This window comes from Meleagris gallopavo, chromosome 2 (assembly GCF_905368555.1).
Source record: "Meleagris gallopavo chromosome 2, MGAL_WU_HG_1.1, whole genome shotgun sequence".
Taxonomy (NCBI): Eukaryota; Metazoa; Chordata; class Aves; order Galliformes; family Phasianidae; genus Meleagris; species Meleagris gallopavo.
In genome coordinates, this window is record NC_139405.1 from 13,669,560 (window position 1) to 13,684,038 (window position 14,479).

The 14,479-nt window shown below is 38.0% G+C and overlaps 1 protein-coding gene across 2 annotated transcripts in view; it reads right to left on the reverse strand.

Annotated features, from left to right (window-relative positions):
• PLCB1 (phospholipase C beta 1) overlaps positions 1-14,479 on the reverse strand; it is a 377,774-nt gene that overhangs the window by 81,376 nt on the left and 281,919 nt on the right. For both annotated transcript variants that reach the window (XM_085218976.1, XM_085218977.1), the window contains exons 15-21: positions 11,762-11,832; positions 11,026-11,122; positions 6,765-6,849; positions 5,558-5,682; positions 4,073-4,227; positions 2,163-2,327; positions 199-298 (exon numbers count right to left, since the gene is read on the reverse strand). In XM_085218976.1, coding sequence (XP_085075102.1) covers positions 199-298; positions 2,163-2,327; positions 4,073-4,227; positions 5,558-5,682; positions 6,765-6,849; positions 11,026-11,122; positions 11,762-11,832 — 798 coding nt within the window. The remainder of the gene's footprint in view (positions 1-198; positions 299-2,162; positions 2,328-4,072; positions 4,228-5,557; positions 5,683-6,764; positions 6,850-11,025; positions 11,123-11,761; positions 11,833-14,479) is intronic.

The window sequence follows — 14,479 nt, forward strand, 5'->3', positions numbered from 1 at the left end:
CTGATGTTTTTTCTGGTTGATTAGAAATTTACATTTCTGGTGAAATATGGTATTTTCCTTTTCAAAGTTGAAATATATTATTCAAATTCTCAGATCGTATAAATCTACAAGGTTGCTGGTAAACTACAGTAGTTGGAATTTGGATTTGCTTTTTCTTTTCACTATACAACGTCTGCTTCAATGGAGAAAGGGGTTTACCTGGTCGAATTGCTGAAACTGGTAATATCCGATGGCCAATAAATTTCCCTCCTTCCTCATACACTGCTAGCCTCAAACATGCCAGGGTAGGTAAAACAACCTAAAAAGAAATATTGCTGCATTATTAACTTTCTGCTCTGAATGAAACAGCTTCATCCAGACAAAACTTAGCAATATACCAGACAGCAAGATAAAATTAAGCCCAACAGCTAGTAACATCTACACATCCACAGGCGGTTCTACCATACAAGAGATCAGGGTGGATACACCTGTGCTTAAAAATGACTCTCATAGAACTGTTCCTCTTTCAAGGAACTTGAGGTGAGATGTTAGCACAATATGTTGAATCCAACAATTTGGCCCTGCATTTTCAACATGATACAAGGGACTCAGCTCAACTCTTACCACATTTGAATGCTTTCCACTTAATTAGTCAGTCTTTCATGTTCTCTTTTTCCTTTGTGTCAGCACCAAATGGATTATTTACTTCCCAAAAAAGTCTCTGGTAATGTATTTTAGTATTGAAAACTCAACATGCAACTGAACACAAGTTGCAGAGTGTTAATGTCTGAATTACACGAACCGTGTCGACTTCAGTAGCGTTTTTGAGTGCTGCAGTCCACTCATTTGTCAGGGGAAATAGGTTTAACCCTGTGGGATGTTTACTAGCACTGGATGCTATCTTGCCACCAAATACAAAAGAAGGCCAAACAGTGAAAAAAGAAAACAAACTAAAATTGGCTACTGAGCTACTTTACTAAGACTGAAATATTTGATATTACTTCTAAAAAATAGTGTACAATTAAAAAAAATCTCATTTTCTTATTCTGTCAATGTACATAAAATAACACGTATTTTGGAGCTGGGTGCAGGTGAGTGTTTTTTTCACACATCCTGCTAAAATTGACATAGACATTGAAAGAAAAAAAAAAAAACAACAATTCAAAACTAAAAATCTCTACAATTTATTTTCAACACAACTAAAAGTACTAATCTATGCTTCTCAGAGCAGAGAGGCAGTCAGGGCATAACTGTAACTAAACAGAGAAATGAAGTACACTAATTAGAAGTTCATTATAGAAGAAAAATCCTAATGATGTTTCCAAACCTAAGCTCTAGCAGGCTTAAGGAAAGTTATTCAGAAGACAAAATATTCTGGGAAAAGGGCTGTACTCCCAAGAAAGCAGGGCTGCAAGGACCAATTGTAAAAACATCTCTGTGAGCTGTACATTTGCCAAGAAAAATTAAATTACTTTTTTTTTTTAAATACCTGGACTCAGGACCCAACTAACCAATAAATACAATCCAAATGACAGTACGGTTCCTGCTAGAAAACTTGCTGTAGGTATATTGTGAAGCACAGTAAGACATCCATGTTGTATAGTCCTGAAACATGCTCAGTATTTTCAGCTCCTACATCACATATTTCAGGTAGATTAGGATTTATGCAGCTTTATAACCTATGTTATATTAAGATGGCATACACTAGAGATAAGCAGAGACAAGATTGCTTTGAACGAGCTAGTGTGGACAGCCAGATTGTTTACAGCTGTACTCCCATCACCTCACTCGCAGGTTAACAGGATCTGCTTTTCAGGGCTATCCAGCTGAGGCAAAATGCCATGGAAATTCAGCTAAACTGCTTCAAGAATCTGCACTTGCTCATTTATATGACGGCACTGCATCATCCCATGCAGATGAGTTCACTGACATATTTGCTATTTCTAGCTGTATTCTAGTGAAACAACTGAGGTGACTTGAAACTGATTTATTTCATTATGGGCTTGGCATGACTACAGTAGCAAAATTATACCAGAAATAGTTAATAACAAAAGTTGGAGAAGTAGCTGTTCAAAACCTCTTTATCTTTTTTAACAAATGAAATCTGTAGAACACAGAATTAGCTAACTGGGCAGCGATTAAACACACTCAACGCTGGTTTGAGAAGCAAGTGTTACACCAACCTTTTTAAACACTATAGTTTCCTCTTCCCAGACAGGATTAACTGCATTGCCTTGCGAGGTCTTGGTCTTTAAAGCTTTTCTTCTTGTATCCACAGGCAGGCCAAACATGTCAACTTCTACATAGGTACCAACTTTTTTATCGGAAAGAAACTGACCTGAAATAATCTAAGATCAAAACAAAGGGGATGTCACTAGAGAGCTTTGGTGAACTAGGAAAGTGGCTAAGATGCAGGTGGATAATCCTCATTATTTATCAGATAATATGTGCTTTCAAAGAAAAAAAAACCAAAACAAGCAAAAAGCAAAACAAACAAAAAAAATCTAAATAAATAAATAGAAACACTGTTTAATACTGCAGGCACAGCTTATGAGGTTTGATTTCCTGTGGACCTGTGACCCTGAATTCCCCTGTGAGCAATAATGTGGTTGAGATCATGCTACTGCCCTTCGCTTTGCAAGAATAGTCATTTGGATCTCATTCCCCTATCTTATTTTCTCTATGCACAACACAGTATCTTTGAGACCTTTAATTTTTAACCAGTTTCAATAACAGGTGTAAAACACAGTGCTGGAAGGAAAGAGGTATATGCAGTAGAGTAACTATATATGATTCTTACTGAGAGAAAAAAAAGGCTAAAATAGATATTTTAATAAAGGCTCTTCATAGAGGGTGAGGACTTTGAACAAAATACAACTATAAAATAGTGGGCTTTTCTAGTTCTTAATTTAACAGGAAACACAATTGTCATCTTTAAAAAGTGTAAGAAAGCTCTGCAATTAATTCAGAAAATTGAAGAAGCATTTACAGCATTGCCTCTGTAACATAAGAAATTTGTGTTTACCTAAAGAAAGTCTAATTCTGTTCTCAAGTGGATCAGTGTTGACATTGCCTTTATACCTAGTAGAGCCTACTCAGAGCAGGTAGAAGTGGCTGCCTTCTGACAGCTCTCATGATTCCTGGATTCTCATTCCTGTTAAAAACACTGCATTTTCCAATAACTGTCAAATGACTTCCACCTCTATTTAGTAAACTGGCAAAAGAATGAGCCTCTAAACCCACAAGGGGAACTGAAAGCTTCCGTGGCCACAGGTCACCATGGGAGGTCATTTCCAGAGTTGTCTTTTTTTCTTTTTTTTACCATACATGTCGGCAGATTACTGCTTTATTCATAGCCCTCTGAGCACGGACCTGTTACACTGATGTCTGCAGCTCCAGAGGAAATACTTGTTTTTTCTCAAAGAAAACAGGATATTTTGCAGGTGGATTCCATAATACAGACACTGGTCTAATGGGAAGTCCATTAAAAGCAGAACAGGATTTCAGAAAGTTTATGTTTTCATAACTGGAGTTATACTGAGTGTAAATTTGTGTCATAGCCAATGCAATCTATCCTTACAAACATTCATAGTAGCTTTCAATTTGCAGATTCCTGGCAGTCCTTAAACTTCATTAGATGTCCTTAAAACAGGAACCACTGAAAGCAAGTTGGCAATGACTTGCAGCTGACATTTATGGTTCCAGAGTATTGCTGGAGAACTTAAAGGGAACCAGAAAATTTATTTACACCAGTGTACTGCTCTAATTGTTCCACTGCAAGCGACTGCTTTGTAACACAGCATTTTAAATTCACTCATTTATAAATAAAACCACAAACTACTCTTAAATTCATCAACTATCCAAATATTTCTACAAAAAAATAATATATACTATAAAAACACACTTATTTAACCTACAATGAAATATGAGGCAGAACATTATTTGCCATTTAAAACTTAAACATCACCCCATGAAATGAAATGAATTGTACTGCCCTGAATTAATGTGGCTACTTGCTAGGTCTCTGCACAACAGAAATTTGTCCACACTCTGACATTGTTGTGAGAGTATTTTTACTGCTGCATGTACATACCTTCACAGACAAGGTGTTAGCTACGATTCCATCCACAATACTTTCAGTAAATGGATCAAAGTGTTTGTCTGGTCTTCTCATGAATTCTGGCTTTAACCTGTATCCACTTTTGCCATTGTACTCATACATTCCCATGTTTATTTGCATAGACAAATCTAGGTATTAAAAATATTGATGAGAATTATTTTCTGGATAGATAATGATTTAGAAAAAGCAATAGAATAGTACTATTTATTCTAATTTCAAATGAACTACAACAACTACAAAAGCTATTTATGGTGCTATATCTATTAAAAGAACTTTCAGAAGTGATTGCATCCACCCTCTTGGATTCTTTCCATAAGGGAATCACATCCACAAGGCACCTTTCAGAGACTACTCAAAAGATAACTTTCAAATTTGAAAAGGAGCATTAATGATTAGGTACTGAGTACTTTAGTGTTGTACTGACTGCACTGTTGTATCCAGGCCAGCAGAATATTTAATGTGTCAAACCCCTGTTAACAATAGACGCAGGAGTCTGATACTTAGTTGAAATCTGCTCAGAGAAGTTTTCATTACTCTGTGGACTTCCGGACTGTGTGTAGTTCCATGGAGTGGTAGCATGTACGTGGGCTCTACTGGAAATGAAAAATCACAGAATCACAGAATCGTATGGGTTGGAAGGGACCTCTAGAGATCATCGAGACCAACCCCCCTGCCAAAGCAGGTTCCCTACACCAGGTCGCACAGGTAGGCGTCCAGGCGAGACTTGAATATCTCCAGAGAAGGAGACTCCACAACCTCCCTGGGCAGCCTGTTCCAGTGCTCCGTCACCCTCACCGTGAAGAAGTTCTTACGCACATTCATGCGAAACTTCCTATGCTGCAGTTTATGTCCGTTTCCCCTTGTCCTGTCTCCATGTACCACTGAAAAGAGACTGGCCTCACCGCTATGGCCGCCACACCTGAATAATAAGGGAATGATAACATGATACCATGGACAAGATATGTCCTGGGATCCAGTATCTGGAAACATTCATAATTCTCAGAACGGATATAATCTTTGAAGGCACCACACCTATTTCAAAAGTGACTCCTGCATATAGGGGCCTAAATGTCTTTGTTTCTTTAACTCTTACTTCTTTCCAGTGGAATTTTCTTTCCACTTTTTTTTTTGCATACATCCCTTATGTCCTGATGTACTGAGATTTTTGCAAGACTGGATAAAAATCACAGCTAACTCTCAAATGTTGCTTAATGGTAGCCACTTAGAAACGATGACAATATGGAGGCCATTATATATACATAAATATTACACTAGCTACAAATATTAATTGCAACTATTCCCAGTTAAGAGATAAACTGCATTCAAAAGGTAAATTTACAGCCCTGTAGTTCAACCACTGGACAATTCTGATGCATAAAGCCTTTCTTACCTAGCAGGAACTGTATCAGAGAAGTAGAAAAGTACAGATTACAAAATCAAGAGAGCAGCACAACTTACCTACTGTTTGGAAGTTGAGAGCAACCATTTGGCAGCCAGCATTCCAAAAGACTTGTGGCATGTAGTTTGAAGAATCTACACGTGTTCCTTTTGGGTAAATTCGGCTTAGCTGCATTTTGTTGTATCTAAATGGTGGGCAGTTAAGATTTTAAACATGTATCAAAAATGACTTTGCAGAGAGGTCACGCAACTGCAATATTTAAATGCAAATGATCCTTACAGAAGGCATTAGGTTCCTAATTGGATTTCCACAACCATAATACCAGAGACCCACAATTTTGTAGATGATATAAATTAATGGGGTAATTAAAGGTGATGTTGCTGTACAAAATACTCAGAATAAACAAAGAAATAGCACAGGTATATGCTTAAGAAAGAGCGCATTCATAAAATTCCATTTATAATTATAGTTCCTAACTCAGAATTTTCCTAAGATTGCATTTTTAGCTGTAAACAGTGAATCTTACCGTGGCAGGGAAAGAGGTTCTCAGTTAAAAAGTAGAAGTGTTTGCTCTTTTGGAATGAGCATTAGAATTGGCCTCTACATAAAGACAGAAATGATGACTTTGCACTTCTTATAGTTCAGTCTACAAATCTCAGAGATGAGAACATGCTGCAGGTTATCTGTAGAAATTACTTTCCATTAATCTTCTTTAAGGCACTATTTTATCTTGGTCATTTTTTTCTTAACTGCAGCCAGGATGAGACATTGAGAAGCATCATAAAGTTTAAACAGATTCCACCTTAGCTTTTCTTTAAAAGTTACAAGAGAAAAAGTAAACTAAATAGAAAAATAGAATTGGGTGGCAATAAAGTCAGTGCTCCTGGAACTAGATGGGAAAGAAAACTCTCTTGCATGACTTTACAAAAAGCAAGTCAGCCACATTTTGCCAGTTTGCTTACTGTAATTCAGATCACTTCACATAAGACGATAAATTTATCAAAAAGAATAAAAAATAATAGGTCTTCAATATATAGTTTGAGCCTATTCCCTGCAGTCCTAACCCATAGTACAAGGACTCTTGCCAGCTTTTAAATTAGCTCATCAGTCCAGCCCAATTAAATCATCTATGAAGACAGTTAAGTCTACAAATCTCATTTGGTTTCCATATTTTTCCAGCTCACGTCTTCTAATTTCAATAAAGCCCTGTAATAGATCTCAGATATAGAAAACCTAGGAAAGCAGCCTTCTGAAAGTCAAGGATACTCCACAAATTCCACCGGAGACTTGGTAAGTTGCTCAAGCCCTTTGGTTTCCACGAAGGAAGACATTTCAAAACTTTTGTTGCGTTCTGCAGTTTTACAGGAGGGAGAAAAACAGTGACATATTAGAGCATGAAATCATATGCAATATATGAACTAGTTTAGTTTCAGTCCTCTAACCAAGTGCTCACCAGCTCACTTCACCCTAATCTCAAAGAATTTATATATGAAGTCATTTGTGAACAGCTGTAAGCTTGCTCTGCATATACTCAAAGGCACCATCCAAACTCACACTAGCACTGCCCAAATGAAGGGCAATTGTACTGCCTGAGATACCCACTGTACTAGTTGCTGGTAAAAGAAAGTCAGTGTATGTTAGAGATCTCTCATATTTGCCTGCACAATATCATGTTCATATATTAGACAGGTATTGCCCAAAGCTCACACATGAGACAGAGGTATTATGGCAAATTTTGTGGGGAACAAAACCCTGCCAAATGTCAAGACTCTCTGCAGGCAGATACAATGGCTTTGAGCCAATTTCAAGTTCTAATAGCTAATGTCCATATCAGATTAAACTAAGGAGTATGCTACTTGTGCCTACAGGGCTTCTTGATACCTTCATGATGTCAGGGGAAACTCACATCTGTCTCAAACAATCATGGAAACACTACTACCTAATCATGACTGAAGGCATACTCCTGTGCTTCAGCAGGTCTTTAGACCTAATGATGGACTTTTCTGGAGCACCTATAACCTCTTTAATTTGGTCAAACTTTCTGACATGAAGTGATATATTGCCCCTGCTAAGCACGTAACTCAGTGGTACTGAACAGTGATTTGTGTATCATGTTACTCACTTTGCCTAATGTTTGCACAGTCTCTCAAAGTACCATGTGACATGTACCAGAGCCTAAGTCAAGGCCCTTTAACCTTCAGTAATTTTTCTTTTAAATTTTATACAGAAGGTAAGGATTCCTGTAACATAACAGCTTCCCATTCCATCACAATCAGCTCTGCAGATTGTACAGAATGTGTAACAGTACTGAGAGATAACAGCCATTAAATACCTCAGCACTGCTCACCTTAAAAGTGAGATAGACAGTCCATGTAGTGGAACATGAACTCTCTACCCTAACCAGTCTACTGAAAGCAAACACTGGAGAAAATGCTTGCCCTAATGCAATTCTTGAAGAAATTGTTACAGTAATCCAGGGATGACCTGAAGGCCAGCATGGCCAGCTCCCTGAAGTCAAACCATGAAGCTGCAGGAGACTGATAAAACTGAACAAAAGCACTCATCTTGCAGAGAGAAGGAGACGAGAAACAGGTGGGCATTTCCATTACAGGAAGCCAAAAAGGAAGCAGTAGCTCCAAAGAAATAAGGAGCTAGAATGTCTGGGCCAAGGTGAGAAGAAAATGTACTGCCAGATACTGATCTGCAAACTAGATGGCTGCAGCTATTCTTGTTGTTTGTTGAAGAGCCAGAGGATGATTGTGATTGTGCTGTTTCAAAAATTATTCTCTATCTCTAGGGGAGCTGGAACTCAAAGTTTGCAGTGGCCACTACTTCTAATTAGCAACCATCATGCTACTTCCATTATTTATAGCTGTATCTCCAAATGGTAGAAGATTCCTACCGTTCCTTAGAGGCTACCTTCTTACCAGTCATTTTCCTTTCCAACAAGCAGGATCTTCTCTTTCTCCCAAATTTATTTCCAGACAGCTCACTCCCATCAAAGCACCTTACAGCACTGAGATTCTTCTTCTTCCGCCCCTCCTCACTAATGGGATGTTGTGTGCAATGTGCACATACAGTGCTAATGCAGACTATCACCTGTGTAAGAACAGGTCACTGTGCTGCTGATGACTAAGTTTTTATGTACCTGATTGTTCTGAGGCTTACTTTCTTTAAGTTGAACTATCTGTTTCTTATGGATCATTTAGGAACAATCACTGATTCCTGTGAGCATACCATGAAAGGAAGCTCTCCTGCAGCTCCTGATAAACACTTTGCTTGTATCATCTGAGAAAAACATTTCAGCTGATAGCAACCAGACAAAAAAAGAAATCTCATTTCATTTCAATTGTCAAGTGAAATCTCATAAAAAGACACTGAAATACAACGGTGATTTTCTGTTTGCAGTGCTATTCTACTTCTTCATCTCATTGCTTCAGTAGCTACTTAAATATGGTCCTACCAGGAAACAGCGACTAGATGCATTCTATCTCCACAGTTATTCAACCAATGTAGGACTGCTACATAAAGCATGAAAAAAATGTTCAAGGAAAGATAACGAGCATAGCTTTTATTCTACTTAGAGTACTATTTATTATTATTATTATTATTATTATTTTTTGGTAGTAGTAGTAGTATGCAGTATTTCTCAGTATTTATCTTAAAATAGAATCTGCAGGAAACCAGAACCAGTAGCTGGCAAATGTCACTAAATGTTCAGAGCTTAAGCAAATTCCTAAACAAAATACAAAAACTTATTCCTCTACAGTACCTGGAAAGGTCTAAGAAACCTGTCCTTTGAAGAAAAAACTATCCAGGAGAGGCATTTCTCCCTCATTATACATTAACTTGTTTACTTATCGGGAGGAATTCACTATAGAATGGATAAACTAATTGAAAAACTCTTACCAATTTAAAATAATATCCTGAGACAGTTGCAATTATTAGCTGTCAGAGAGGGGGAATATACCTAGTGAAGGAACTGCTACAGACCTAGTTGTATTCAATATTTTTGTTATCAACCTGGATGTGAGACCAAAAATGCACTCCCTATAATGTAAGAATGATAGCAACAGCGAGATGCTGTTACCACAACAGAGGTGAGGATCACAGATCAAAACAAATTCTGAATTAAATAATTCAAAATTAGAAAAATCTCTTATAGCTGAAAAGATGAAATTTTATAAAACACAAGAAGCAGGTGAATAAAAATACAAGCCTGGGAAAAAATCAATAGACAGCAAAATAAAAAACAATTTTAACTCTTTCCTTATTTAGCTTATCTTCACGAACTTAACAAAGGTTCAGCTGAGATTCCAGGCCAAGACTAAGACCAGAACCCATAGGTTCAAGTGGCCACTCTTTAAACACCTAACACTATTTGCACACTGTGATTTTATTTATTTATTTATTTATTTTAATACAAACACCTGAAATATTAATCACTTAACATAATGAGTTCACAAAAACAAGAAAGACAATGTAAAAAATCTGGACACGAGCAGTTCTTCAGAAAAGACAAAACTTGGAAAGGCACAGGCATGGGAACAGAAGAAATCTACATTCTCTAAAGAGAATTTTCTAACAGCAGCATGAACTTGTCCTGCTAGGATTCACATGGCTTCCTTTCCAGTAGGAGTATCTTCTTCCCACTGTGTACTCATAACTCTCATTAGAGCTAATGGATATTATAAACATCCAAGGAATGCTACTATTGGGAACAAGCACAACTTCACGTGATTTTGTGAACGCTTATGTGTATGTGTCCATACATAAATACACGTGAACAGGTAGACGACTATTTCTATGCTTATTATTCAAAATGCGTAAATGTGAAATTGCGTGTGCAGATATGGACTTAGGCATCAATTACATGTCCTCTGCTAAGGCCTCCACAAATCCATAACAAATTAAAATGCTATATGCTTCTTGAACTAAAAGGCTCAAAAGGCATATTGCAATCTGTCAAAACAAAGTGAAATAGGGCAGGCAAACAGTAGGGGGTTTTGCACCAAGAAAGGAAAAGATGCTGCACTGTTTACTGAGGATGCCACAGACCGCATTCCTAGCAAGGCATTTTCTGTAAATGCCAGCAGGGGATGAAGTTATGGCTTTTTCTATACAATACACAGAGGCAGAGAAGAGTAAATTTGTATACGAGGAAGGGCACATTCTCTGCTTACACTGAATTCTCCATAAAAGTAGCACAGAAAAAACATTAAGCATTTGTTCCATCTGTTGGAATATTTATGATCAATTTTCTCAAACTCATGAAGTTATTCTTCACCTATGGATAACAAAAACAACCGGATTAAATATCTGCTAAACTGTTTTTGAAATGGCAGCATAGTTGACAAAGCCCAATACTTACAGTAATGCACGTTTCAAAATAAACATGGATTTATCTGGTTGGACACCAAGGGTCCACGTATCTAATTGAGAGGAATCCAAGCAAGCACTTCTCCAGACCTTTCTTCTGAACACTTGCTAGACAATTTTCAGTAAAAGATATGCTTAGCTTACTTACTTTTTGATACCTCAAATGATTCAAATTTCACAGGCTGAATGTAGTTCACCAGGTTAGACATCTCTTCCGTGGCCATAGCCTCACTTCCAGCAGTACCCTAAGAACAGAGATGGGAAAATGCTGACATTCTGGCTGGTCAAAATCCATGATGGCTATCAAGGGTCAAAAACACCAAAGCCCAGTTTTCTATCAACCATGAAAGTATCGTCTTTCACCATTTTGTGATTCTGTGTGATCCTGTCTTAGTGAACTCAATGCCTCACATGGGAGCTTCACATACTAATGAAGGAAAGATGTTATACCATGTAAATGTTTAATTAAAATGTCATTGTATTATTTCTTTCTACATGGCTCTCAGGAAAAGAAGTGCATTACCTTTACATATGCATGATGATACGTACACAGTGCTAACCACACTTATCTGTACAACTGAATAAATAAAAAACATAGCTCTACATTTTCAACATCCAATTTTATTTCCAGTGGTGCCAAATACACCACAAACAGTTGCCTCAGATCATCTTTAGTGTTATCAAATCTTACTTTTCACAAAATTGAAATATTAATAAACAAAATAAAGATATGGTTCCAAACCCATTGACAACCAACTTCAGAAAGTGATTGCCGGTGCTCTGCCTTCCTTCTCCCACTAGATGGCAGTCCCACTCCTGGTAACACAGCCAACCCAGAACTGCTGGAATCGATCCATCACCATAAAACAAATCTATGCCCTTACTTCATCCATTGACGACTTTTTGCAATCATCATCGTAGTCATCATCATCATCGCTCTCAATCTCTGCTTCTCCTGAAATGTTTTTAGCAGAAGACAATTACTGATTGAAACTAGCTATAAATATCAGGGATAAATCTGTGAAAGATGTACGCTGCTTAAAAGAGAAGACATTATACATGTGCTTTTTGTCACAGCACAAATCAAATAAACTGTCTAGAGGGATTCATCCATCCTTATCATTGGTAAGTTCCTACTGTCTAATCAAGCAAAGATTCTTGCTTTTCAGCTGCTGGACACTTACTATTTGGAAATCACAGCACAGGTATCAGCACCAAAAAAAGCATCACGGTGTGTGCATAGTGTGCAGGTATAATATTACAAACTACTGACATAGAGCTGTTCCCATGCTATGGTCACAGCTCTGCGGTTTAGGATTTCGCTGCTACAGGATCCCTGCGTGACCTTCAGCGAATGCTTTTGCCCCCCTGGGGAAGCACACACATCACAGCATTCACAGGGTGAAGAAATCACGCATCAAAACTGACATTCACATGTGCTGCGGTAATAAGGGCTGCTCAGAGAAATGCATCTGTTCTGAAGATATCACAGTGTGTGCACCCAGGTAGCACAGCTGGCAGGAGTCTGCTCACACTTCCCTCCACTGATACGCCGTTGGTGCATCTGACTGCTTGGACTCATTGCTCAGCTGTACCGGCTGAGGGCAGTGCAAATCGAGTAATGTGATGAAGATGCATAAAGATCATCCTTCCCCTGAAAGCACACTGACAGAGTAAATAGGAGCAAATTAAACACATTTTAAGACTTGTTTCCAATTGCAATGTATTAACAAATTCCTATAGGTAAGACACAGATTCATTATTTTTAATTAATGAATATTCTTCCCTCCCCAATGTTTTGATTTGGTTGCATTGGAAATCAACCCATCTTTCTCTTAGGTAACTCCTCCTGTGCATTTGGCAGCCACAAGGTATACACCATGTACCTTTAGAAGACTCTGGAAAAGCAGGTTTAACTTCTACTGCAGTCACTTGTCCACACCTTTGAGATCGACAACACTTTTTTAAAGGTTTCATTCCATAAACCTTTCAGCTTTCTTCAGCAGTGGCAATTATTTTGGCAGCACAAAAATCTTAACCACTGTGCAGCATTCCCAAACTCTCCAGAGAACAGTATTTCAGTTTCTACTGTCACCACAGGGTCTAATCCAAAGCCCACTGAATCTAGAAATTCCCCTCTATTCCAAGAGGCCTTGAATCATGCCTAGGGGGCCCTTTCTGGCCACGTACATCACATATGATTTAAATAATGAGTGTGTCTTTCACAATGAAATGATGACTACCCAGGCTGCAGATGCAGATGTTGAAATGTCATGCTTTTATTCATGAATACACTTCTTCCTGAACATTTCATTGAAAAAAATAACATGATTGCTCAACAGGCTCAAGGGATGGCTCAGGGAACCTCAGTGTACTACAAAGAGTCAGTCATGTTCTCACAGGATTTACAGGGATAATCTTTGGGTGGGAAGCTCTCAATCAATTCATCTGGACTGGCAAAATAATACTTCCCATAGTCTACAAGGGGGACATGGGCAGATTTCAGCCAACTTGCACTGCTGAGATAACAACTTGTTCTTGCTGGAAGCATCCAGGGAGGGAAGTATGCAACACAGTATTCTTTTATTAAAAAATATTTAACAGGAAAACTCCCAAGGTGATCAGATCTCATTTTCAAGTTATTTATCAGACTGCAAATCCAACACAAATAATATACAGGATTGCAAACACAGAATAACTAGGAGTTTTTGAACCTATGGCTATGTCCACATTGACTTTCCCTCACATGCACGGCTCTGTGCTCAGACTGAAGCTTCTTTTTCCTGTTACACTGGTGGGACACAAAGTCTGAGCAAGTGTAATGCAAATATAGGGAGAGCTCCTACTGCAAGTTTTGGTTTCCTGAAGCAAAGGCCTACAACATACAGACGCATCCAGCAGATCTGCCACTTTTAGCAGTGTGATCTAACTACTTACACTTATTTGAAAATTTCACCTGTTTGCTTCTTTATGCAACCAGGTCTAAGATTCTCACTTATCAAAATGAGACTTACACAGGTGTTATCTCAGAAATTTCTTTTCTGCTTTGCCAGCATTGCTGTATCTATGGGGACAGCTTCAGGGATGTAAGCTTTTTCCACTTACTGATGTTATACCCTGCTGAAGTTACTTTTTACAACTGTCTTGAAGAATCTGTCAACCATTCTGCAAAACTCCTGTTTTAGAATTGTTTTTTAATCATTGCTACCATATCACCATCGCTGAGCTTTCATACAGTATGTTTTATAAACTTAACACAAAACTGACTTATTTGGGCTTAATTTAAACGTGAGCTCAAACAATGTAAGGCAGAGAGAAATTTGCTATTAATTGACATATGAATCTCTGTATTTTTTGCACTGCTGTGAAAAAACTCATTTACAATCTCACGAAGGCCAGATCAGCACAACTTTCCCCTGCAAATCATCAATAATGCTAATAAGTTCCCTAGTAAGTGGGGCATAGTGGTGGAGGAATAAGAGTGCTCAGTGGACAACACAACAAGCAGCCAAAGGAAGCTGAATCCCAGCTGACGAGTAGAAGAAGTTGACACTATAATACTGAATAGAAGATGATCAGAAGAGAGATGGGACGGTTAGGCC